This window comes from Caloenas nicobarica, chromosome 1 (assembly GCF_036013445.1).
Source record: "Caloenas nicobarica isolate bCalNic1 chromosome 1, bCalNic1.hap1, whole genome shotgun sequence".
Lineage (NCBI taxonomy): Eukaryota > Metazoa > Chordata > Aves > Columbiformes > Columbidae > Caloenas > Caloenas nicobarica.
The window spans coordinates 57,609,358-57,636,225 of NC_088245.1; the positions used below are offsets into that span (position 1 = coordinate 57,609,358).

At 42.2% G+C, this 26,868-nt stretch overlaps 1 protein-coding gene across 1 annotated transcript in view; it reads right to left on the minus strand.

The window, feature by feature from the left end:
* Positions 1 to 26,614, minus strand: part of TRHDE (thyrotropin releasing hormone degrading enzyme) — a 205,435-nt gene extending 178,821 nt beyond the window's left edge. Inside the window, exons 1-2 of the mRNA XM_065654127.1 lie at positions 25,800 to 26,614; positions 20,001 to 20,274 (exon numbers count right to left, since the gene is read on the minus strand). Coding sequence (XP_065510199.1) covers positions 20,001 to 20,274; positions 25,800 to 26,614 — 1,089 coding nt within the window. The remainder of the gene's footprint in view (positions 1 to 20,000; positions 20,275 to 25,799) is intronic.
* Positions 26,615 to 26,868: the final 254 nt, after the last annotated feature.

Here is a 26,868-nt window from a genome sequence, read left to right on the forward strand (position 1 = left end):
CCTTTTCTTAGCTGATGAAGAAAGCTATTCTGCTGCTTAGCTTCCAGCTGGCATCCACATCAATACAACAGCTTCATTAGTCTCTCTCTTTTTAACACTTTCTTAGAGTCTAAGAGAACGTTCCCTCTCATGAGACGTATCCTGACAGCACAGTGAAGGTAAACCTTCAAAATGGCAGGCTTTATTTGCACTGATCCTATCTCTACCCACAAAATAAACTGTGTCTACAACCGGAGGATTTGCACCTCCAAGTATCCAGAACAAACATTAAGAACAATTATCAGGGGCAATATCAACAATGCAGGGGCAGCAAGAGCATTTGTGCATTTTAGCAAGTACTGACGTGAACAAATGCAAAATCCTAAAAGCTTCCGTGTGATATAAACACTTGGCAGGATAAAGCAGGGACTTTGTAAGGAAGCTGTCCCTAGGTTCAGTGTATCAGAACAGGATCTCCAGTAGCCTTATTTCGCCCAAGTTTCTGTTGCTTGACTCCTGTCTTTTGGATGGTGGTAAATGAGAAGGACAAATGGCCTGATCCTGTTCCACAGTTTGTATACTCTAATTATTTGCAACAAAGTATCAGCGAGGAGTACCAGTCCCTGGCCTGGAAAATTTGACTTCTGTAAAACGCAAACTGTCACTAATGCCACGGGGATATGGGAAGATTCTTGAAAAGGGAAGGGGACTGAAAGAGCCACGCAGACAAAGTATAAACTAATAAAAAGTTGAGAGTCTTTGGATCAGCCTGTGAAGTGAAGGAAGCTGCTACCAGAAGCTTCTAAGAAGAACATTTGTATAAATATCACTGACTAATATCCTGCTGCCAGTTTCACCTAAAGCTCTCAAGTAGCTTGTTGCTACTGCCTCTAATATATCTACTATGCTTTTCCCATAAGTGTCTTCAAAGCTGCTGTTTCCTATTAGGCTGAGCAAATAGGGAGGGGGGAAAAAAAAAAAAAAAAAAAAAGAGGGAACAAGAAAAAAATCCCAGGGAGAAGCATCACTGCTGGATCACATGTTCACAGTGCTGACTGACTCCTCTTTAAAATAAAGGCCAAAAATTAAAATGTTCCCTGGTTCAAGGACTAGTCAGTCTCATCGTCTGTACCCCAAAGGATGAAGCGTACAAGAGAGTAAGACTCCAGCTCTTGTACTTCAGAGACTCCCAAACTCTACCTAGGCAGCTGCTGTTCCCAAGTGCCTCCCTGCGTTATGCTTACAAACCCAAACAGGCCTTGTGACTTTTCCAGCTGCATTTGATCATTGCCCAGCTTGCTCACGAATAAAAAATTTAAAAGGTTTGTAGTCACCAATCATGTTAAACAATTGTTAGAGTACATCACCTCTCCAGGGATGGTGACTCAACCACTTCCATGGGCAGCCTGTTCCAATGCCTGACAACCCTCTCCTTGAAGAAGTTTTTCCTAATTTCCAACCTAAACCTTCCCTGGCGCAACTTGAGGCCATTTCCTCTCGTCCTATCACTTGCTACTCGGGAGAAGAGACCAACCCCCTCCATGCTACAACCTCCTCTCAGGTAGTTGCAGACAGCGATCAGGTCTCCCCTCAGCCTCCTTTTCTCCAGGCTAAACAGCCCCAGTTCCCTCAGCCGCTCCTCATCAGACTTGTGCTCCAGACCCCTCACCAGCTTTGTTGCCCTTCTCTGAACTCTCTCCAGCACCTCAATGTCTTTCCTGTAGTGAGGGGCCCAAAACTGAACACAGGATTCGAGGTGGGGCCTCACCAGTGCTGAGTACAGGGGGACGACCACTTCCCTAGACCTGCTGGCCACACTACTCTTGATGCAAGCCAGGATGCTGTTGGCCTTTTTGGCCACCTGGGCACACTGCTGGCTCATGTTCAGCTGGCTGTCAACCAACACTCCCAGATCCTTTTCTGCAGGGTGGGTGCCCTGATGGTAAGCTCAGTCTCAGAAAATGGTAACCATTTGGAGGAAACATAAGCAACCTCAGCAGCAGCCTGGACCATGCATATGAAGAGGCAGCTCCCCTGGGCAGCAGAGCATGGTGCAGAGGAGGCAGCAGGCACCCCAGCATCACTGTGCGTTACAATCCATCATCACTCAGAGATGCTGTATGGCAGAGGCAGAGCCATGTCTGAGCTAATAAGTCTTGACTTGCAGCACAGTAAATGACTGGGACACCACGTTCTGCTGACATTGCTATCCCACTCTCCGTTCCAGAGGCAGCTAAATCAGTGCCAATTAAGGGATCACCATGCTGTACTTGCACTGTACTCCACTGAGGATTACTCATCTCTCCCTAAAAAGAACAGATGTGCTTCATTCATTTTACGCCAACACAGGAATGGGGTCAAATATGAGCTGCAAGTTAGCTGAACAGCCATTGTTCTCCACATTCTTCTCCATCATTTTCTGTATGCGGACACCATATCACAGACCCTTAAGCAGCCCCAAAGGCTGCTCCATTGGTCTTCTCTGATGCAAATTTCACTGATGCACTTGCACACTCTGCAAAGCACACTCACATAAGACCCTGAGAAATTACTCTCCTTTGAATGCTCATTTTTACTTTGTCATTACTGCTGAGATGGCTAAGGGGTTTTCAGACTCTTGAGCAGCAGGTGTTCTGAAAGCTCTGAAGGTGGTACTGAATGGAAAAATAAAAGCAGTTTAATAGGTGCTGGCCTTTGAGCTCATGATCACTGAAGCATCTTCACCACACACTAGAAAGAGCAGGGATTTTGGAACAAACTCCAAATCCTAGGTCACTGAGGGCTCAGGAATTACACAAATAGATTAAGATACTAGGTCCCTCACTTAAGTAAGCCAGTAAGCACTTCACTCCCTTTTGGGTCCTGCAGCTTACATAGAAAACTGAGCCAAGAAAGCAAATACAAAATCAAGGGTTTGTCTACACCGAATGCTGCATTTACTCCCACATTACCCAGCATGATCATAACTACATAGTCTCTCAATTTAAATTAGTGGTGTAACTACACCTGACTTTAGAGGGTATGTTACCTACCCCTGCTAGTTTATATACCAGTAGCTTTCCTAGCTGTACGTTGCACTGCATTCATAGGGACCAAGGACTTACAATCTACAACAATCAGTATCAACACAAACATTTATAAAGTACAAGAATGGATGGAACAATATGACCTTGTGAACACTTCTGTCTCATTTGACTCCCATGATGAGAGAGTTAGCAGCAACCTGAATTCATTCTGTGGAGACAAAAGCAGGGCTCCCAACAGGTTTGTACGTTGTAATCTAATCTGAAAAGAAAAAAAGAGCTCTGGTTCAGGAGTTCCCTGTACGCTTGTGGATTCTCGGATTCATTTACTAAAATGAAGAAGCTGGAGAGGAACAACCCTGAGAGGAGTGTATTTCCAGCTGTACAAGGTGTTTGGAGGCCATTTGCTGTCATCTGTGACCCATGATAAACAGCCAAAGGCACATTATGCTAGTATGAAATGCTATCCAGAACATTGAATTTTAACTGGGAGGAAAGGGATTTCATTATTGCTATTATTATGATTATTATATTATTATACTGCAAATAGGTACTGCAGAGACACAGCATCCATGATTACAGTTTGTGATTCCACAGTCAGTTATTTGAAAAGAAAATTCCAGCTTGCAAACAGTTTGCAGATGTTCAAGACTACATTCATTAAAAATACATTGTCAGATCCAATCGGGAACAAAATGCAAGTTTGCAAAAGTCTTTCAAAGTTGTTGTGGATTCCTTTTTGTGTTTTGATTCCAGTATAGGCATATTCTAAACCAAATTATGTTTCCTTTGTGCATACCCTACAAACAGTGCAGCACTGTGCCAAAGCATAATAATTTGAAACATTAATATTATTTGAAAATAACACAGAAAAAGTACTTTTATTATTTATTTTTATAAAATGAAATTGATATATTTGTTAAAATTATTTTTTATACTACTTTCAATTACAGTTAACTTGGTCATTTAAATACTACCACTATAGGCTACAACCTTCTCTGGTAACCCTGTTTTCACCACCCAGGGGTTCAGCTGCCTGCAGGCCAAGGTCCAGCTCTGGTATTGCCTTGCTGTGTAACTACTGAAGAAGAGCTATGAGAAAGTCTGGAGGGAAATAAAAAGATGCAAGTTAGAGAACTTAAGGTTATCGATGCAGCATCATTGCTAGCTCAGGAATTCAAGAAGGAAATACCAACACAAAGGCATAAAACCATAAAGAGGCTAGCTGGCCCCATTGGGAATCATCACCTCCGGTCATCACCATCATCATTGTCACCAGAGCTAGTGGAAGATGGCAACTTGGCAACACTGAGGGTCTATGAAAAGAAGCCATGCAGGACAATCCTTCCCCTCTAGCCAATGCCTGCCAGGCCAGCAAAGATTGTGAGCAATGGTGAGCACACTAACACTCAGCCTAGTAGCTCTTCTGTGTGTTATTATGTAATATACAATTGTTTTACACTTTTAAGGTGAGTGTATCCTGCTTGCAGAATCTTTTTATATCCAGCCCAAACAAACCAAGGAGGGGCTATAACAGGCATTACCTTGGTAACAACAAAATTCCATCACTGGCAAGGCCAATAACCGAACAGACACTAAACATGTAAGTCACATTCTTATGACTTTACAGAATCAGGACGTCTATTTCCCCTTCAATCAACTAATAACAAAGTCATTTATCTTTACAGGAATACAAGAACAAAATACAAAAGGCATGTATTTTACTTAAAACACTGTCTGGGGTTAGCCATAGTGGGCAATTGTGCATTGCCAAGCACCGATTTGATTTTCATTATACTGCACTGACGGCAAAGTCATTTATCTTTTTTCAGCTCCCAGCCTCCTTTTATCTTTTTCTTATGCTTCTGTATTTTTCCTCTATCCTGCAGTGTTGCTGAATGCTGATGAGCAGAAAATGGTACAAAGCCACAGACAGTCTCTTTCAGATTAAAAGTTCAGGTATAGAAGATCCAACTTCTTTCCATTTTGGAGTTCCCAAAGAAGCTATATATTGGGCATTGTCCAGCTATATAAAGATCAGTTAAATACTTCACTAGCTGTCCTTCTCTAGAATAGACAGACTTTCAAACAATTATATGTTTCTTTCATGTTCTAATGTGCTCTCTGTTAAGAAGAGAAATTATCTTCCTGTCACTGCAGCCTTAGATGTTTCAACAAAAAATAAAGTGATCAATGCAAAAGCAGTTTTCCACTTATCAGAACCGCAATTTTAAAATTTTTTTTTGCATTCAACTTGTTACATTTGTACATTACTAGCATTCCATAAAAATGAGGAAAACTGGAAATATAAAGAAAAAAAATCGTCCCAGTGTTCTAATACTTAGCCTTCAAGTGTGTTTGCATTTCACCAGGGATGTGCAAACAACTGACTTTTTCAACTCACCAGCTGAACTTGCCATTTCAGTTTGTTAGTATTGAATCAAGTTTGCCTTGACCCTGTTTCCCACGAAAACAAAACCAAAGTATTTAATGTCCTGACAGAGAATACATTCCTCTCGAAATAAAGCCGAATGTTTAATTTCCTAAGATTTGTTCAAAAAACAAATGTAACAGAATGATACTCAAAACACTACAGCTTATGGTTAGAAAGCCGTTTCGCAAAACAGACACCTCAGATGTCTTCCAGGTCCTAAAGATCTCTATGATGTACATGTCTGCATACAAGACGGTACCTGTACCTCCACTGTCAAGTCAATGGAGTCTGTTGAGTAGTCAATAGAGACCAGAGTGATTCAGAATATTCCAGAACAGATACACCTACATCAGGTCAGCTGAAAATGACTAATTAACACTCAAAGTGTTGAAGAGGTTGGTCAACTTCAGCATAGCAACTGCAATTGCTAATGTTACTAGACTTCTCACACAGCAGTGATCTGAACCACAATTACCCATGACTTCTAGCAACAAACTTTATATTCTCTATTCACCTGTTTAGGCGTGTATATTATCACATTGTCAGAATCTTTGTCAGCAAGACTTGGCAGTAAAGTTCCATCAAAGTTTCCTGCCACAAAACAGAACATGCAATTGCCATGTTCTTGCTAGCCATGGACTCTTCTGCCACACCAGCAGAGACAAACAAGGAATGTGTCCAGATCTGACGTGGACATATAAACAGAAAAGTGAGGTGTCCGTACAGAATTATTCAGAATAGTCATATGTACAAAATCCTGCAGGTGAATTTCATGCAACCAAGTGCTGGTTGGTAAAATGGAAGATGAAATTCAGCATCAGCAAGTGCCAAGCAATGCAAATAGGAAAAAAATAACTATACATACAAGATAATAGAGTCTAAATCAGCAATAGCTCAGGGAAAAAGTCTTGGAGTCACTGTGCACAACTCTCCGAAAATGTCAGCTCAGTGCTCAGCAGATATTCAACAGGCAAATGCACTGTTACAACTGATTAAGGAAAGAGTAAAAAACAAAACATTATTATGCCATGGAACAAACTCAAGCACATAAACTTTGAGCACTGCAGGCAGGTGTGGCACCATCCCTCTCTTTCACTCAGCATTTAAAAACAGGCACTGTAGAACTTAGCAAGCACAAAGAAAGGTGATAAGAATAAGAAGAGATGGGAAGTGAATCCCATACGAAGAGAGATTAAGTGCTTTTGGGTTCTGAAAAAGGACAGCTAAAGTATATGTAAAATCAGGACTGGTACACAGAAGCAAATGAAGGACAACTGGTCACTGACGGTCACAGCAAAAGAAGAGGGCAGGCAATGAAAATGTGGAATAAATGCATTTAGGTAAATAAGACAAGTAAATAAAATACAGATCTCGTTGCCACTAATTGTCACAGAGAGCAAAGTGCAATAGCTTCCAACACAGATAATGTACATGCACAGAGAGCAGGTCCTTTGGCAGCTATTAAGCCAGTGGCCCATGTATAACTCCTGGTCAGGGTCACTGATAGCTGGAACCTATGAGTAATCCTCCGCTGGCTGTCATCTCTAAACTGGTCTGCATATAGGACACGGTAAAATATTTTCCTTTGTGGCTGTTCTGACAATAAGTGTGTTTGCTTTTTTTTAAAAAGACTGAAAAAAAAAATATTCCAGTATAATCTAACATGACTTGCAGGCTAGCTCTGGCTTTGGGTTCTTGCACAGTGCCTCTTCTTAATGGATAATAAAAGGGTTTTCTTCCCCAGCTATAGTGACCAACACAACTGCCCTCCAAGAAATAATTGATAATGTGTTCTTAATAATCAGAAAGGTGTGATAGAGATATGGTAAAAACACCTCATCCCTTTTAAGGGTCTCACTTGTTATTCACATATACCGAGCACTAACTTCTTCACCTGAGTAATAATGAGAGCAGCTTTGATGTAAAAGAGTGACACCTCCACAAGTCAGAGTGGAAAAATACTTTCACAGACAGTTTTATATTGTTCTTACTCCACAGTTATGATGGCATATCACTAAAAAGTCACACATTTCCTCCCCTCAAGTTAGATCAATGGACTATCCACACATTGGGTGAGATCGTTTTGTCAAGAGGTTATTAGTTTTTTTCTTCAGTTTCCCTTTGGTGTTGCAATGAACAGGCTCACTGTTTAGCCACAGATCACTAGATCTGACAGAAAAGATATAGCAAAAATGTGCAGGCGAGAGAGGGGGCAACAGCTCTGCTCAGTGGCAGCTCTCAGCTACACTGCGTTACATACAACACTAAACTGCAACCTAAGGTTCAGCAACATTGTTTGAACTTGTTCTGCTGAACGAAAATCACAGAAGTCCTTGGACCTGGAAGACAGCAAATCTGAAGTCACTAGATGCCACAAAGCAGCCACTGAAGAAGAAAGAAATGGATATGAAAATCTATGGTTAAGGGTTGATAGGCAGGAGGAAGCTTGTCCAAGTTCAGGTGACAGAGCTCAATAAATATGGAAAAGCACTTCAACTTGTGAATGTTTATCATAACTGTTACAGTGGTTCAGCTTCATGAAAACACCCTAGCATCAGTAAATCTCCTTTGCATTTGAGAGGAAGCATCTTTCAGGGCAGATAAATTCTGCAAGGAAATCAGTTCTGTTCTTTTCTGGACTTCCTCATGTAGGTGCTGCAAGGTATCATTGTACTGGTGAGTTCCATTAGGGAATAGACTGCATAATTAAATGTATTTAAATACTTTAAATGCTGCTAAAGCATATACGTAGGTACAAAACAGTACTCAGGATATTTCTTCTTAGCCATCAACCCCTAAATAACAGAACTATGAAACTAGGCAACTCTACACCACCAGCTGCACTATGATTCACTGATCCTTTTTATCTTCACAATACTTCATGGTAGTATAATCACTCCTAGCCATGTGTGACTCATCAAAGTATTTTGTAGTAAAGACAAACGTTATAATATGCCCTATTGTAACCATGCAAATTACAAATCTTAATTTCCATACCTAAATTATGCTTTCGCTGAACTTTTTCTGCTGCTCAAGCAGCTCTCCCATCCAAGCTAGTCAGGCATTTCGAAGTTGTTTCATAGCAAGGAGTCCCAAGTTTTCTGAGAGGTGGCCTTCTTCATCCCCTTTCACTTCCTCAAGCCTCCTCATGCTTTCTACATCGCAGTTTTGAAAAGGTTCGCACCAGGTTCTTAAGATACCACCATTATCTCATCTGTATGCCTCACGTTTCTTGTGGCCAGAAGTTAATGTAACTTTACTTGGCAGACAAATTTTATGTAATACTTCCCAAGGCAACCCTGAGTGACCAGTCCTCTGTGGATCATCACAAGCCAAGTGACACAGAGACACAAGGAAGTTTCAAACTTTCTTTTTCTACACCAAGATATCACACTCCCAGTGAAGTCATCTTTCCACTGTCTTGGGGCCTATTAACTTTAATATGTTCATTGCTATCCCTGTCCACAACAGCCGTAATACTTTTAAATAGAAAACTTAATAGAGTCTACTCTATTTCTTAATTCTCTGCATATTAAAACTTTTTTTAAAGTGATCACCAGGGTCAATGGGTGACCGCAATGTAATTTTAGAACTGCTTATATTAAGGGCCTAAATTTCTAGTTCAGGCCAAATGGACTTGGCTCAAGAATAAACATTAAACAGCTCCCAGGAAAGTTAAGTATAACCTTGTGGGTTTTTTTTAAACCAAACACAAAAAGGAAACACCATTCCACATTTTGTGGGTAAAACAGCAGATCACAACAAAGCAGAGCAAGAATCACAGCCCCTTAGAGAATCCTAACTAAACCTCAAACTGAGGAAGGTCTCAGGTTCCAGCAAAACCCCCTGATAGCTATTCCTTCAAAAGAAACAAAGGGAGTAAAGAAGAAATAATATACATTCCTTTCCCATTAGGAAATTGAATAGCAAGAGGTTTTAAATTCAAGCACAAAAGCAAACATACACTTTATATGCATCACAGATGCATACTCTTTGCAAGTAGATGGACGAATACTTGCATTAATCAAACTTGGGCATAGGATAGTAGGAGGGTTCCACATAAGGGCAGAATGCTACAACTGCTGGTGCTTATCACAGAAAGGTGATACAGTAAAAGTATTTTGGACTGAAATGTATCAGATGTTCCCTGTGATTACTCTGTTCTCTTACTCTAGAACTGCATATTTAACACATTCTAAAGGTATGGAGTTGCTATGGAATAAAAAACAAAGGCTAATGAAGAGAAGAAAACCACATTTGGGCACCACTCCCTTTCCATCACCTGAATACAGTTCGCAGAACTTCAGCAAAATGAGGGGAGTCATCCCTTTAGGTTGGGGGGAGGAGGGGGGGAGAGCTTATATCTTCTCTGATGCAGTGGTAGCCAAAAATATAAGTATTTATTTTATGAACGCATATGCATTCATACATATGACTTTAAATGAAGTAGTACATGCTATAAATCAGTCTCCCTTTTCTCCCGTGGTATTTAAAGGGTAACAATGAACTTACTCAAAATAAACATTATAAAATTTTAAACATATAGGAACTTTTCAGTAAAACAAAACACAGCATGATGTACTGTTGTTAACCATGGACTGTGATTTAACTAGCCAGAGGACTGGAGAACTACAAGAAACACGTATGTGGTGTGTGAATGAGTCAGTAGATATACTTCTTTCTTTGAAATTAATCCATAGGAATCCACTTCCTTTCTTCCTCCTCCACCTTTTATTCCCTTCTTCTTTTATCTCCTTCACCTTTTATTCCCTTCTTCTTTTATCTTTATTAACTAAGGTACTGCTTGCTGTGCTGAGGATACAAACTCTTAATTGAGGTTCCAAGCTGCTGTGATTACCAAACTATCCACTGCTCTCAGGAAAGGGAGGGTGAAAGGGAAGAAAGTGTGGGTACCCCCAGAGATGCCCCCAGTGAATGCTAATAACCATCTTTTGCTTCTTATCCCCTCCCCCACTGTAGTCATTTCAAATAAATAAAGCATTAGTCTTCTCATTCTGTCCCACACTGCCACACAGCTCCACTGCATGCTGTGAAACAAAACACATCGCTAAATATTTTTCAGGATAATCCACTGTGGGATAAGTTTTTTTAATACACTTTAGGTCATTTACCCTTCAAAGAGAAACATAATCTTCTTTCAAATTACGCTGTTCCAAATAAGAAGATAACAGGCTCAGTTCTCATCTCTGGCTGCACTTGCTATGTCTCAACAGCTGCCAGCAGCCAGCAAGCTGCCAGGCAGGAGCACTGGAGGATCTCCCAGGGGTACCGTTCGGTGGAACCAGGCCAATGCAGTTGGTTCTCTGCCACCTGTCCCCACCCCACTGCATGAGAGGAGTGCCAGGGGAGGGGGCTGCGTGCAGGGCTCGAGCAGTCGGGCAGCCACGACAGCTGCTACGGGATGGAATAAACTCGAGAATGAAACCACCGTCTGCAAAGCCGTGGAGAGTCACCCTGGTTATTCCCACAGTGGCAGAGTTCGCCTGTGCAAACGACACCCTTGGCGAGTAGCAGGGAAGGACCCATGAAGCCAGTCTGTGCCGGGTTGGACCCTGGAAAAGCACATTTATGCCATGAAGCTGTGCCATGCTGGCATCTGATATAAAAAGTCTTCAGAAGAGGTACCTGAAGTGTGAAAGCACACCACTAGAAGAATGAAAGAGTCTTGTTAACCCTATGGGAGACTTAATCAAAAAATCAAACAGACAAGACCCTCTACTATTACAAATGGGAGTAATACCACAAACCATAGAACCCTTCATCTGCTCAAGGCAGCAAAAAATACTGGGACAAAGGCAAAAATGACATGGCATTTGTATAGGTTTTTCACCACAAAAAAAAAAAAAAGGTAAAGGCAAGCCTAAAAGTGAATGTTACAGACATTTGACTGTCAGAAAAGGAGGGGTTGGACTGACAAGTTATGAATCTCTGAAATGAGTGGTTACTGGCCATAAAAACTGGAACAAATAGGCTAAACTTCTTGTTTCTGTATGAAAAATATGATTACAACTTACCTAAACCCTGAAGGAGAGACTGGTCTATAAATAAATAAAAGTGCACATCACACTCCTCCCTCACGAATACTGTATCTGTCACTCAACTAGATGTCAACTAAGGCACCTGCCTCAATAATCCATTTTCACTGCACAGAGCACAGTTACTATGGTAGGTATGCGGGATAACACTGGTTTGACTGACAGATGTTCAGGCTCGTGCAGGAATGTGTTCACCTTTACATTTTCCTGGGGTGAGATACCTCCCACAGATTATTTGGCACTTCATTTTTGCTTTTATAGCAAGAGCATGACTCTTACGGAAACATGTTAATAGACTCTTGGATATCAGAAAGCGGAATTCATGTTGATGCCAAGGACAGAGACCTTAATGAATAAGTTAATGAAGTCAAATATGACAGCAGAACAGAAGAGGCATAAGGAGACATGAAAGAATGTAGTACAGAAAGCTGAGCACAGCTCGAGTGTTCAGCCTTCACTATGAGTTATATTGTCACAGTACATACTACTAAGCATATGCTCATTAGTACATGAAAGGAAAAAGAAGTAGAGTCTTTCCTCCTCTATCTCCCTCCATCCCCTGCCTGTAATGTGGGAAATGGGAGGAACTGCAGGGATTCCACGCTACTCTCCTCTGAGAAAATTGCAGGGAAGGAGTGGAAAGGACTAAGAGTTGCAGACTTTTATTTCTCTTCATTAGCCAGAAGAGACCCCAGATGAAGCGATGCTCTTGAAGGTACAGAATTGCCATCAAGACTCTGGTCTGATGCTTGTCAGAACTGCAATCACAGTTGCTGCCTGTCTCTTTGCTCCCTGTTACTGCAAGCAAGCCATGAGCCTACAAATTAGCTGTAAATTAAGAATTTATGTTTTTCGACAAAGTCTTCTTGCTGCTACATACAAAGTTCACTACACCACTGCCATCAGAAAATTACAGATGATCTCCATACGCAAAACCAAAACAAAACTTTGTTCTCAAATAATATTATTTGCAGAATGCAGCTGTGAGTTTATGTTAATAAAATAAATAACACATCTAAATACTGCATGTACTACAAGTGCTGATGGAGAGCATTTTTTAAAGGAGTAAGCACAATACATGTACAGTGTTTTCCTAGTGCATTCGACTTGCAAATTCAACCAGAAATCAATAACAATGGATTGCAAGTTTGCAATTTGTGTTATTAACAGATTCCCTGGCATATTCAGTTTAGCATGGATGCTGATCACATAGGTTTTTGTTTGTTTGTAGCATATTTTATAGCTGTAGTATTTAAAAATTAATAAACTAAAAGTCATTTTCAATATACAAACCTGAAACAGAATGGGTAAACAAATATTGATACAGTGAACCTGAAAAAGCTACCATTTCTTTGGATTACTAATGTAGTATATTACGGTTTGCAACTTAACCAATTCACAATAGTAAGCACTAAACTGGGTAAAAGGTACTTGTAGAGCCAGCCTTTCTGTTGTTACTACAGAGAAAATTTCATACAAGCAAAAGCAAACACAAACACACCTATCCACGTTCATACATGTGTATGCTTTTCTAGCTCAGTATAACTGCATACCTCCCATCACATTCTCCGTAACATGCATTTTACTTTTAACTGTTTGATTAAGGCTATTTTGGGGAACACAAGAGTGGCACATTTGTAATAAAGACCAAAAAATGAATGAGTATCACCATATCACTATTGGAGCAGTGTTCCAGGACTTACAAAGATTAAATATTAGAAGTCTGCATTACACCAGGTTTCAGAAATATGCCTGGTGCTTCCTGCACCAGTTGCTGTTTATCAGATACATGTGTGGCCTCCCAGTGGTAAATGACGGGCTAACAAAAGTTACTTTTCAGGTATAGGTGGACTTAGAAAGTAGAGTTCCGTTCTGGAGCTGGACTAAATTCAGGTTGCAGAGATAGAAAACTTAATTTTAATTGAAGATTAATTCTACTTTTGATAGCTAAATTGTTCTGCTGTAACCAATTTGCTCACCCACAAAGAATTATCTGGTGTATAATTGTTTCAATACTGATTAATAAATAATAGCTGATGGAGAGACTTTGTTGTAGTTAATAATCAGCAGCTGAAGAGAGAGCCTAAGGCAGAGCCTCAGGCCTTTAACCCAGGTAGTTATTAACTGACACAAAATGCCTAGTCTTGAGGTTATTACTGCTATTACATAAAAATATTAATACATTTTTCAAATACAGAATAAGTTTTTAAAAGGTACAGGCCAAATTGCACAATAAGTGCAGAGTTATTTTAGAGAGAACTGATGTTTTTGGTTTTTTCTAGTAACTAACGAGTGACAGAATCCACTGGGGAAAAAGTTATTCTGAATAGTTGTTCAACCTGATTTTTTTTAGACTATTAATGAAAGTCAGCTCCTCAGTCTCCTCAGACTGATCACTGCACTGCAGACGAGGGAATGCCCAGCCCAGCTCTCCAGCATCTGAGAGACAACTAAAAGCACTACGCTACCTCCAGTCATCTTGTCTTAAGCATAAGTATAAAACCATGGTCCCGTGGTGCTTGACCTAAACTAACATGAGCTAACACGCACTGATTCTGACCTAAGTCTGCTTATGTGACTCCATTCACTAGCCCTTCCTGATTTTTCACTTGTGCAGAATCACGCAACTATTACTGCACAGAGACCACTTTACCTTTTTGTGTGATGCCAAACCAAACTAAGTGAGCCTCCCAAACACAAGCCTAAGAGAATTAAGTGCTGGGACATTTACGAAGACTCTCTGCAAGCCAGAGAGCACTACGGAAACAGTAATTGTTCTCTTTTAGCCAGATTATTACAGAACCTCCTCACTGGCCAGGATAAGACTTAACTGTACTGTAAGGTATTGAATTAAGACTTTTACTAATGAGAAGCTGGTGATAACAAATAACAAAACAGCAGCAGTGCAATAAAGGTTGGCCTTATTGTGGTATGAGTCTTCTCATAAGATCTTTCTTAGCCTCAAGGTCTTTCTCTGTATCATAACAAATTACTCGGCATAGATGACTCTACAGTAATGTTTAATAAAACTAAAAGCAAGATGTACCTGGCTGTAGAGCTCTCTTCAAAATGAAATGTGCATGGATTCCCCGCCAGCGGAGGTCCTGCCCTGTGCAGCTGACCAAGCTGTGGTCAGACTCACACACAGCCAGTCCTGCAACATACGCTGCAACCACTTTGGAGGAAGAGTGGGAGCAGGAAAAGTGAAACCACGCAAAATTCTTTCTTCAGCATTGTCTTCCATCGACATTTCTCCTTCCACTCCCCACCACCCAGCCAGCCAACTGCTTCCTTGCACTGCAGAGGGTGGTGGAGCACTGGAACAGGCTCCCCAGAGAGGTGACACGGCCCCAAGCCTGACAGTGTTCAAGAAGAGATTGGACAACAGCCTCAGACACACGGTGTGAATTTGGGGTTATCATATGCTGGGACAGGAGCTGGACTCAATGATCCTTGTGGGTCGCTTCCAACGCAAGACATTCTATGATTCTATGCTGCTCACTCCCATCTGCTCTGGCGCTGCCGCCTGTATTTGCTCTTCTAGCCTCCGTACCCACGATTCCTCCTGACTCCACTCCTTTCCACACACTTTCCTTTTTTTCTTTTTAGCAGATACTCCCCCTGACAAGAGCCACTTTAAAGCCAATAGTTGGCACTTTACTCCATATCTATCTCCACACCCCATCCACAGCAAAAGAGAAGAATGGTAGACAATGAATCCCCTGAAACATCTCTTTCCAGCACTGCATTCATCTCCGCTGATGTACTCCGCTTTGTCTCTGAGTGCTCACTCATGCCACTAACTGAAAAGGGAAAGAATTAGCAGGAAAAAAAAAAAAAAGGAATTAAAATAACTTATGAGACAGTGAGAAGGTGTACAGGATATTGTGTGTTTCCATGTCCACCTGACAAAGGAATGATGAGAAACAGAAGGTTTGAAGAATTGAAGTACATATAAACATGAAGTACAGTAAAAATAAACCCAGACAGGGCAAAAAATAAATTAACAATAGTAGGGAAATGCCTGGTGGATTAAAAGGACAGATAAAGACAACCATGAAGAAAAGAGACGTAGAGATAATGTGATAGACATTACAATCCAGCCAGCAATATTTTTCTTTTAAGAATTACTGACAAAGAACATACATAAGAGGCATGATTAGGAAACACAACATACGAGTAGAAGCAGGCAAGCACGCGAAACTAAGTGGAGTTTTCTGGGTTATCGTACTGTGCAAACATGAGAGCACACAGATCCCATGATTTTCACCAGCTACAGCTGGCACAGCTGCAGCAGGTCTTGGGCCACACAAAGATCAGCTACGCCTGCTCGTAAGGGCATCCCTCCTCCTCAACACAGCGTTACCTCAGGCAGCACCCTGGCAGAACTATACTGCTCCCGAGTCGAGCAGCACAGCTGACTGCACCACAGTCCTTTCCACAAGAATCAAGCGATTTGAACCACTGTCTGTAGTCCCAGATGAGCTCGAACAACATATTATATATCTGTAATGCACATAAGAAGTCAACTCTGCTTTTAAATTACCTGCTCTGAAAGGGATTCTGGTCAGATCCATATGGACTAGAGAGTTATGCTAAAGATTCACATCCACTCACTGCTTGTCTTAATTCCCCTTTCCAAATTAATATCAGTGTATTAAATACAGAACATCTTAATGTCTGCAAGAATTATATAGGATATATCAAAAATACTGTTTTGATTGACTACCTAAGCTTTCCAAAAGCCAGTTTCTATTTATAACTTGATTTCTATTTGAATCTCATGCTTAGATTAAAATTAATTTTGAGGTCGATGTCATTCTTTGAGAAAAACTGAACAGCTAACACCTAACCATTTTTGAGGAACAAACCTGCTTTTAATCTGTTTCTTTTATGCCTCGGAATTTATGTATGCTTGACTGTAGCATTTTAGTAAGACTGGTCAGCTGGAAGAGAGGTGAGATTTTAATCATTAGCACTTCCCTGCCCCTTTGTCCAAACACACAAAAAATGTTTTGTGAACTAAAATCAGGTTCAAGAAAGTGCCAAAACAAAAGGAAAAGTACACGCAAGCTGAAGTCTTTTGGATGTCTACTATATATCTACAAAATAAATACAATATACATTGCATTAATTGAAGTAAGATGCCCTAATGCAAGAAATTGCATATCAAGATGCTTCAGTATGGGGGTTTGATTAATTTTCCTGAACATTAATTCATTTTTAGAAGCAAACTTTTATCATACATTTATCATACACCTTCATGGCCATGGCTATGGGAGCAACTAAATCTTAGTGAAAAAGTGGCTTCAGAAGAAACCAAGAAGTTTCAAATTGCTTGTGCCAGGTTTCAGGTAATTTCAAATTCACACAGTAGTGTCCATGAACTCCTGATACTGCAAATACGAAAGACTCAAAAAGATGGATTACCTCAGCAATTCATCTGAACAAACACAGCTGTAAAGCATCTGCTGTGAGTTCATACCTTCAAAGATACTCATTCAGCAAAACTGAACAACAATCAAAGATGATCAGATCACAAATGGACTGAAAAACAGCAACATACATTTAACCAATAACCCAGTGTAAACTATTTCGGTATTCCTGGGCATTAACATACCTCTGTGATACAGGTACTGTAAAAAACAAGAGCTAAAACTCTAGACTAACCAAACAATTTTATGGGATAAGAGATTATCTCAACCTACACAGGCTCTTGGTCTTCAACCTTTTGTGAAAATTATCCACTGCTTTGCACAATTGTTGGCAAAGTTCTGTACAATGGTACTGTCACGCTGGTGGAGTATACATTTGTATGCCTTACATGCACTGAACGAACAGACTCAAGCATAACTGTAGGGCTCTAGTAGCCACAAATTCCTAACAAATTAACACTTGGATGCTCTCTTTAGATTCCTGTTAAACCTAAAGTCTTGACAACAGCTTTGCAAATATGAGAACAGCAGGAAGTTACCAATTATTGTCTGTAAGACATGAGTGTGCCTCTGTCCTCAGGTTAGCAAATGTACTGAAGCAGCAAAAGTCTGCAAGATAGGAGCTCTGAAAAACACTACAAGAAAATGAGTTAAAGAAGAAGTAAGCTGCATCTTTCAAATTGACAGTCCTGAGGTCCATCCCCCACGTTTCATGTATTTGCTTACACTGATATTGGAAGCCGAACTGCTTGTAGCTGTTTCTCAGATGTGTCTAAGCCACTTCAAAGTGACATAACAGGGTAATATTATGTAGGACAAACTTGCAAGCATTACACTGCATCAGAGCACAAAGAACACAAGACCTACGTACTAGGGTATATAGCAAAAACTTCTATGCTATTAGAGTGAAAGGAGAACCTCAAGTAACCAGTGTTCTCTAAAGCTGAAAAATACCAGGCCATCCCTAGCTTAAAACTAAACCCTTCAACAGGTACATTACAATGAAAATCATCAACTCCTACCTGGACAGAAGTCTGTTTCGGCAGTGGTTGATAAGGAGTAAGAAATGGTCTGATATCTCGCCCTGTTCTCCTAGGCCCATGAACTCCTTATCACGGAGTATAGTGATAGGACAAGGGGTAACAGTTTTAAACCGAAAGAGGGTAGATTTAGATTAGACACTAGGAAGAAATTATTTACTGTGAAGCACTGAGACACTGGAACAGGTTGCCCAGATAAGTTGTGGATGCCCCATCCCTGGAAGTGTTCAAGACAAGGTTGAACAGGACTCTGAGCAACCTGGTCTAGTGGAAGGTGTCTGCCCATGGCAGGGGGGTTGGAACTAGATGATCTTTAAGGTCCCTTCCAACCCAAATCATTCTATGATTCTATGACTATGACAACAGCCAGAGGAAATCAATTCCTCAACCTAAGTGCAATCCCTTTTCTACAGTTAATTAATCTGTTGGTAGCAACACTAAGAACCAGGAATCCACTTCTATCTCCTTACTTCTTTGACGTGGCGCTTGTGAGATCCTTTTCTAAACTAACTCAGCTCATTAAAGGCTTTCAGCCACCGCAGGTAACCACCGGGACTGGAAGCACAGCCTCAGCAGTTTCCACATCCTTACATTCATAGGTTAAAGCACCTCAAACACTTCCTAGCCATGCTTTCTCCTCCCCTTTTCTGGTGCCAGAGGGTAGTGTCATAGTCTGCGGGCCATGGCATGAAAGGGCTGTAAACAAGTGAAAGGCCCTAGTGTCCTACTCAGCTGAGCCAGTGACAAAAACAAGACTTATTTCCGGATCACTTCAGTATGGCCTAAATGAGGGATGCCAACACAGAGGGCTGTCCGAGGTCCACCTTCCTTCCATGCAGCCTTGAATCCATACTAGGGCCCTGGCAGTCACACAAAAAGCTGGATCAAAGGACTGATTTGGTTGAAAACTTATCACATTTTCATTTATTTTTTCAGGTCAGTTTTCAGTCAGATGATACAGCTGTACAGAGCTGAAGGCTGGCACAAGGAAATCAAAGAACACCTTTGGCTCAGAGAAGGTGGGATCAGCTCCCTCCACAGCAGCTCAATACTTAGGCTAGCTAAAAGTGGTTATGGACATGCTTCCTGACCTGATCAGCCTTGGAAAGGAGACCTGCAGCCCCTCTTCATGTCCTCAGGTTGCAGCAAAAAGTCATAGAGTATTTGTAGAAGTATAAACATCCCCTTTGCTCAGGCTCATAGCTTAAAATGCTGCCCAGCCTTCTGCTTCCAAAACTAGCTCTGTTTTGTTATTCACAGTAACTAACAAGGAACAGTTTCTCTGTACTTTCACCTGAAAAATCAAGACGACGGCACTGTGAAATATTCTATTAAGCTGACAGCATTTCTCATGTATGTTTTGGCTTGTTATACAGTTCTGAGCTTGATATTTGTAAACAAAACCAAAACTGACATAAATAAAGGATTTTCTCTTTTTTTTTTTTCCTGGCATAACTCCTGGAACTGTGCCATATTTGGAAACAACAGCTCCAGAAAGTTAGTGCTTCCATCAACCTGGACCTCCACAGGAAGCTGATAGGTTGTAAAGTCCTGCTCCTGGGCAAGAGATCTAAGACAGAAATGATTTTATCAGCCTCCTGAGCTAGCACACAGCACACCAAGGGACATGTCACTACTGAAGGAAGGAGACTGGAAACATTGCCAGTATCGCTGCTTTCTTTTAATAAATAGTCCCACTAACACTGGTATTGAAAAGGCTACAGGAAAAACGAGAGAAAACTTCCTAAGAAAATCAAAGTGAGGTGAAATGGCATATTTAAAAGCCTAACATTTCACCAGACAACCTCACCTATTAAGCTAACCAGTTACAAAAAGCAACAGACAAACAAAAAAATGTTATAAAAATTTTCAGGAAAGGTCTCAGACAATACATGCTATCATTAAATAAACTGGCAAATTTTAGGAATACTAATCAAGAAAATACCTTAAGTACTTCATGTCATGATCCCTTACAAAAAGTGAGGGTTTTCAAAATAATGAAATGTATTTGACACAACAGTAGAAATACTTACAACTACTCCACTCTTGGTGACAGTTTCCCGGTATGTAAAATTGCACACTGCCCAAGCTAGGTAATATGTGGACATGAGAGGCGTCTGTGAAAAGTGATCTGTAACCCATCCATCTTCATCAAAAACAGAAGTTTCAACTGGCATGTTGGACAAAGATAAATAAGTTGCTTGATGCCTGATGCTGATTTTGAAAGTGGCCTTGTAGATGGGCTCGTCAAAGCAAGGGAAGGCTTTTCTGGCATGAGTAGGAGAAAACTGCGTAACACCAAGAAACCTAGAGAAGAAGAAAACAAAAAAAAAAAAAAGCGATTACTAGCTGTGCACAGCACTTGATTCATGGATGTAGCAAATAAGACATTGCTTGACTACTGTGGTTTAAGTGGCGGAAAAAAAAACTGTACAAAGTATACAGTGTTTGAACACAGCTTTATCACTTTCTTAATACCTGTACTGCAATCCAAATGATATAAAGTAATGATCTACAAATTTTCTACAAATTTGCAGACACCACACTGATGTTAAATAAATAATCCCTTGCCTCATACCAAACTTCAGGTTCTAGCAGCAGTTTTGTTCATCAGTACATGAAAAAACATTAGCCAATATTGGTTATATGATGTAAAACAAGAAAGCCCAGTCCTCAGTTCAAACCAGGATTTAATAGCCTTCCAGGAGTTCACTGTGCCCCAAGGCACCGACGCAGCACTTTGCCTTTCTTTGGGCATGAGAACTGAATGGTCACGCAGTGCACTCAAGAAGGTCATTGTTTTGCACCACTGATTACTTCTGTACCAGCTGTACATCAATCGGAGACACACCACTATACAGCACTGCTGTGACTGTGCAAGTCCAAAAAAACACCCCATGAACTTTGCAGAATTACAAATAAATACAAGAAGATGATTAAACAAGCAGAGAGTAGTTCACTATTCTTCTACACGTGCTTTTCTGCTGTATTTTACAGAGCACAAATCGATGTTCTCAGTTAATGGGTCGAATTATTAAAAGATCTGTGAAGGAGGAAGAGACATTTATTATGCCACTGTAGAGAATGGGAAAGCTTTAGTTTGACAATAAAATCTGTAACTGTTTTCTTTGGAACTAAAGAGATTTTAATCCAGGTAGAGAATAGGAACCTTTCTGGGTAGACTCTTCTATTTACACATTTGGAGAAAACCCATGTGCAATGATGTCTTTGCAGAAACAAGAAGCTACATTTAAAAGGTTAAATTATGGGGTTCGATAAGAATATTTTCTGGAGACATGCAGGATGAGAAAATGACTATAAGCCAACTACATAACTGTAAAGTTAGCACATACATAGGCTTTTTGAGTGGTATTGATTCACATCTCACTTTCCAAGGCTCCAGCAGTGGAAATAACCATGCAAGTTTAGATAACAGGTAAACATTTATCAGAATTTTAGAGGCTGACTAATCATCTCTTATTCCTCTGTGAGAAGAGGATGGGTGGATAGATTTGATATCATGAAAATGGTGGCACCTATTATTAATAAGTCTATAAGCATTATTGTGCAACGATACTCTCTAACGCCAAAGGAGAAAAAAATACGTATCCTATAAGAAAAATAAAGTATCTAATAACTTTCTAAATCTTCTTGGGTTTTATACACATTTTGGAGCATTATTTTATAGCAAACAATGAAGAAATAAACTTACTGAAATGTTATACTTTTATCTTGCTATAGTGCATCCACACCCGATAAAAGTAGATATATGTTTTCTGGTGAAATTATCACCTCTTTCAAATAAGGCTAATTTTTTTAAAACTCAAAAAATTTTTCCACCACTAAAGCAGTGACCATTGGGGTTTTGTCTAAAATAAAAAGCCTTATTTGGCTAGTAATTATTGAACAGATTGATCGTATCACATTTTTCTTATCTCACTATAAAACATGGATTACTAAAATCATAATTCTGAATAAGATTGGTAAATATAAGGTAAAAAGTTGGTGCCAGGTCTTCCAGTGCTAATGGAACAAAATTCCACATTATTAGTGGATTTGCACTAGTGCAACAAAGCTGAATCAGCCAATTAAATGAAGCAAAGCAACTTAATTTATATGCGAAGTATTTAAAGTTGACTTGATTCTGCATTCTAGGCACACTCTAAAGAGCTACAGACACCAACAGGAGCTTCAAGTGAGCATGGAAAACTGTACTGGTCTGTTATTAATAAAGCAAGAATGATGAACTTTCCTCTGCAATTAAGAATTTTAATGAGCTCAGACACACATGTAAATGCATACTTAGGGAATACTGTCTATATTCTGACACTCTCTAAATAAGCAAGCTTTTTTTTCCCCTCACTTCTTGGAGATCCTATCAGTAGTCTCTTAATATTTGTTATGTGTTAGGCCATTGAAACAATCTCTTTACCAGGCTAATAAAACCCGGTAAACTCTGCATCATCTTCTCTATTCCCACAGATAGATTGATATATCCACATACACATAACTGGGCAAACACTTGGCAGTCAATATTTCATACTAAAAATACATCAAGTACCAATAACGGTGATATTTATAACATGCATTACTATCAAACATTGATTTGCTTGTTGTGCCATAAAGCAAAACAAAAAGTTAAAAATGGCTTCCCAAAGACTAGACCCTTGCATGTTTAGACAACAACAACAAAATTGTGTTTATCTATCTCTCTCTGTGGTAGAAGGAAAAAACAAGCAAAACTCCTATAGCATGTCAAAAGAAAAGTGAAGACCAGGTTGAGTATTTCATGCACCTCTCTCCACACCTCTCTGGGCACTGACATTTTTATCTCCAGTTCCCCAAAATATCACCATAAAAAGTTGTACTCCTGGGAATGACAGCCTTGCAGCCTGTCTTCTCAGCATAAGCACGGCAGTAATTTGCAGGTGTTTTAATTCCACCTCATCTATTAAAGGAAGACATGTGTTTCCTCAACAACCTATCTATTTTGACATCTTAGTTGTTATAGGATGGAAGATTATGTCTGTTTGTTTTGTCTGCCTGATGTAAAAGACTTTTTTCCTTTTCATTTATGCCAAAGTTTGATGTTCATTTAAATTATGCATGCATATTCTTATGGTACCCTACAGTAGCTCTGTATTAAATGTCTGTTGACTACTGCCAGTAAATTCTGGCACATAATGCAAAGTAAATTTGTAGCATATCACTACCATTTCACATTTCAATTAAAGTAGAAAAGATTTCAATAAGAAAATAAATACTTTTATGCAGCTATCAACATTTCAGGCTGATTTATGACTTTCACCTGTGGTGTCCACAGAAAATAAACTAACTTTATGAAAAAAAAATTGTAAAGTGAAGGCATTACTATGTTTGTGAAGCCTCACAGTTGTTCACTCCTCATATACAACAAAAGTGAAAAATGGCAGTTTAGACCCTTTTATAGCAACCACTAGCCCAACAATGTTGCTGTATGTTAATCAGATATAAAGATATCAAAAAGCTAAAGTCCTGCTGGAACATCAAGGTCTCTCAGAGCACAAGAGAAGCCTGTCTCTCTATCATAGTAGAAGCCGTCCATGTTTAGGGACTACAAACGGTTATACGTATTACATTAAAAATGGGTTATTAATTAAAATGCAAATTGTTACACTGCAAGACCACGCTCTGAATAAAGTTCCCTGGTTTAAAGTGTGTATTATTTACTTTATACTACAGTGAGTCTTTGAGCCTGTGCCAGTTGAAAAGTAACAACAGTACTTCTACTAAATACCTGCAACTATCACCACGCACTGATTACCGGTTTAAAAACAGCATTTTGCTGAGATATAAATGAGTTGGTTAAAAGAAAATATGCCACTGATTTCAATTTAACAATGCTACCTTACACAAGGTAAGGATCTCGCCCAAAATGACTATATTCAAGTGCATTAAAAACAAAGTAACTTGTATCTGAAAAGTTACACAAACAGTACTGGGAAATAGATTTTACAACCACCTTTCACTCCATGTCTTAAGCTAGCTTATGATTGAAAAAGTGAATAGGCGCTTTTTTATTGTTGTGGGGTTTTTTCTTTTTTTAAATCATAACTGGGGCATAGGTATTGAAGTGTTATACAGTAACTTTGGAGAAATGTTACTGCAACACCTATTTGACAGTTCAATTATTCCTATACAAAGTCTAAATACACAAGAATAATAACTGCTTAAACAATTTCTTGGGTTTGTAAAGTGAATTATACCCCCTGCTGTCAGCAGTATTTTGTCTTCTGATTTGCACATTTCCATACAGGTCTGCGCAAACTCCCAATTATCCCAGTCATTCACTCCTCGGTGATAAAAGGCATTTTATCTGCATCTTTTCCTACAACCATGCTTTTCCAAATTTCCATTTTATTTCACTGTGATAACAAATCACAGAAACTTAATTTCAATCCCGCTTGCATCGGGCTGTTTAAAACTGTCAGTAATCATAGTAACAAAAATATGTTTTGATATGAGGGCTGTTGATTTAACTGAGTTGGTGAGTACTCTTTTTCTGTCCAACTTACTTCTTTTGCCCAGTTCTTCCAACTATAAACTCTTTGCTTTGCAGTACAAAACAGTAAGATTCAGGAAGTGAGAACCTGTCACTGCGCGGATGTTTCAAGAAAGGACAACTTTAAAAGAAGCTGATTCTAAAATGATAGACAATGCCAGAACTATCAAGAAGCCGATCCTATCTTTTCTATTACTATGTCTGACAGTGATAAAGAAGCTTTAAAAAAAGTCTCTGAAACTGCCTGAATGGGGACACCATAGTGACCCTGCCTACCGTAACAAAGGCCTCGATAGGGACCCAAGGGCTGCAGTAAATACAGATCAAGACTGAATCTTGTTCTGCATAAAACCAGTGAACACTGACCAGGTTTGCCCTGTCACAGGGTGTAAATCTGCAGAGATTCAGTTGCACCTGCTGGCGTAAATGTATTCACGTTAAGTGAAATCACATCCCACCTTTGTTTTTGTTTCATTATTTGAAAAAAAAAAAACAGCGGAGAAGTTTTGCTCCCCCACATGCAGCTGTCTGTCACCTGGCAAGGCTCTGTCACACGAGGACACGCGGTTGCTGGGCACAGGTTTACTGAACAGACGCGGAGTTTCCGCTGCGGGATCGCCCCGACAGGGCCAGAGCGGGCGCCGTGTTCCACTCCTGCCGCCCTTGCAAGTTCACTCGTCACCACCCCCGCTCCCAAGCCGCGCCGGAGCATCTCCGGACGGGCGGCACAGCCGCGGGCTCCCCCGCCGGCGGCCGGGCGGGCGGCAAGGCGGAGCGCTCCCCTCACCTGGCGGCGGCCCCGGCCAACCCCAGCGCGGTCCCCGCCCGAAGCCACCGCGGCCGAGGCAGCTCCGCCCGGCCCGCGCCCGCTCGCTCCCACACATCCCCTCGGCCGCTCCCCCGACCCCGGCCGGCGGGGCGGAGCGGAGCGGGGAAGGGCTTGCAAGCCCCGAGAGCCGCCGCAGCTCCGCCTCCGCAGCACCAGCCCACAGGAGCGGCCGGACAGCGCGGGGAGCCCCAGCGCGACAGGCGGCGGCTGGGGGGCGAGGCCCGGCCCGCGCCCACCGACCTGCCGGGCGTCCCTCCGGCCCGCACGCCGCCCCCCGCCCCGCGGCAGCCGGCCGGGCCCGCGCCCCTCCGCGCGACCGCCGGTGCCCGCGGCCTCAGCCGCCTGGCGGCGCGGCGGCCCGCCGGGTCCTAGCGCCGCCCCGCCCGAAGTTCGGCGCGGAGGGGCGGGGGCCGCCAACTTCGGCCCGAGTTGAGTGGAGGCGACGCGCGGCCGCGGCGCTACCTTCTCTCGCCGTGCAGGACGTAGGAGCTGCGGAAGAAGCCCAGCAGCTCGTTCTCGATGAGGGCGTTGAAGAGGATCTTGAGGTTGTAACTTCTCTGCACCTCCAGGCTGCGGTTGAGGACGACGACGAAGACCTGGGTCTGGGGGTAGAGGAAGGAGCGGGCGACGCGCACGCCGCCGGCCAGCTTGTCCTCGGCGACGCGGACCGCCTCGATGTGCATGCGGTGGGCGTGCAGCACGATGTAGCGGCTGGCGTTGCGCACCTCCAGCTGCACGTTCACCTCCCCGCTGAAGGTGAAGTTCTCCATGAAGACGGTCAGCATCAGGTTGTAGTGCAGAGGCCGCAGGTGCCGCGGTAGCCGCGGCCGGGTCCAGGGCGGCAGCTCCCGCCGCCGCTGCCACTCCTCCTCCTCCTCCTCTTTCTTTTCCTCCGCTGCCTCCCCGCCCCGCGTCTCCTCTTCCGACCGGCCGGGGAGCTGCCCCGTGCTGGGTGGCTGCCGGGCCGCCCCCGAGATGCTCCCGTTGCCGCCGGCCCGCGGCGAGCCGTCGGCGGCGGCGCCGCACTCCTCGAAGCGGACGCTGAGCAGCACGGCGATCATGGTCACTGCCAGCAGCGCCAGGATGGAGACGGCGAAGCCCAGCACCAGGCGCTTGTGCACGGCGATGTGCCGCTCCGTGGTGCGGGGTCTCGGCCCCGACGCCTCGGCCCAGGGGCCCGGCGGCAGCCCCCGGCTGCCGTTCCGCAGAGCGGCCTCCTCCTCTATCATCATGGGGGTGACAGGCGGGCGCTTCTCCCGCTTCTCCTCCAGGGCCATCACGGCAGCGCCGCCCCCGCCTCCCGCGGGGCCGCCGCCCCTCGAGGGGGCCCCGAAGGCATGGGAGGCTCCGAGGCAGGGGGGCCCTCGGCCTGGGGGGGACACGCCACCGCGCCGCCTTTCACTTCCCGACGAGTCGCATCACCCTGGCTGCCGGCAGCCTCGCCGGGAAGCAGCCCCCGAGCCGGGAGACGAGACGGGACGGGGTCGGGCAGGAGCCGGCGGCGGGCTCTCCGCGCCGTCCGGCCGCCGGG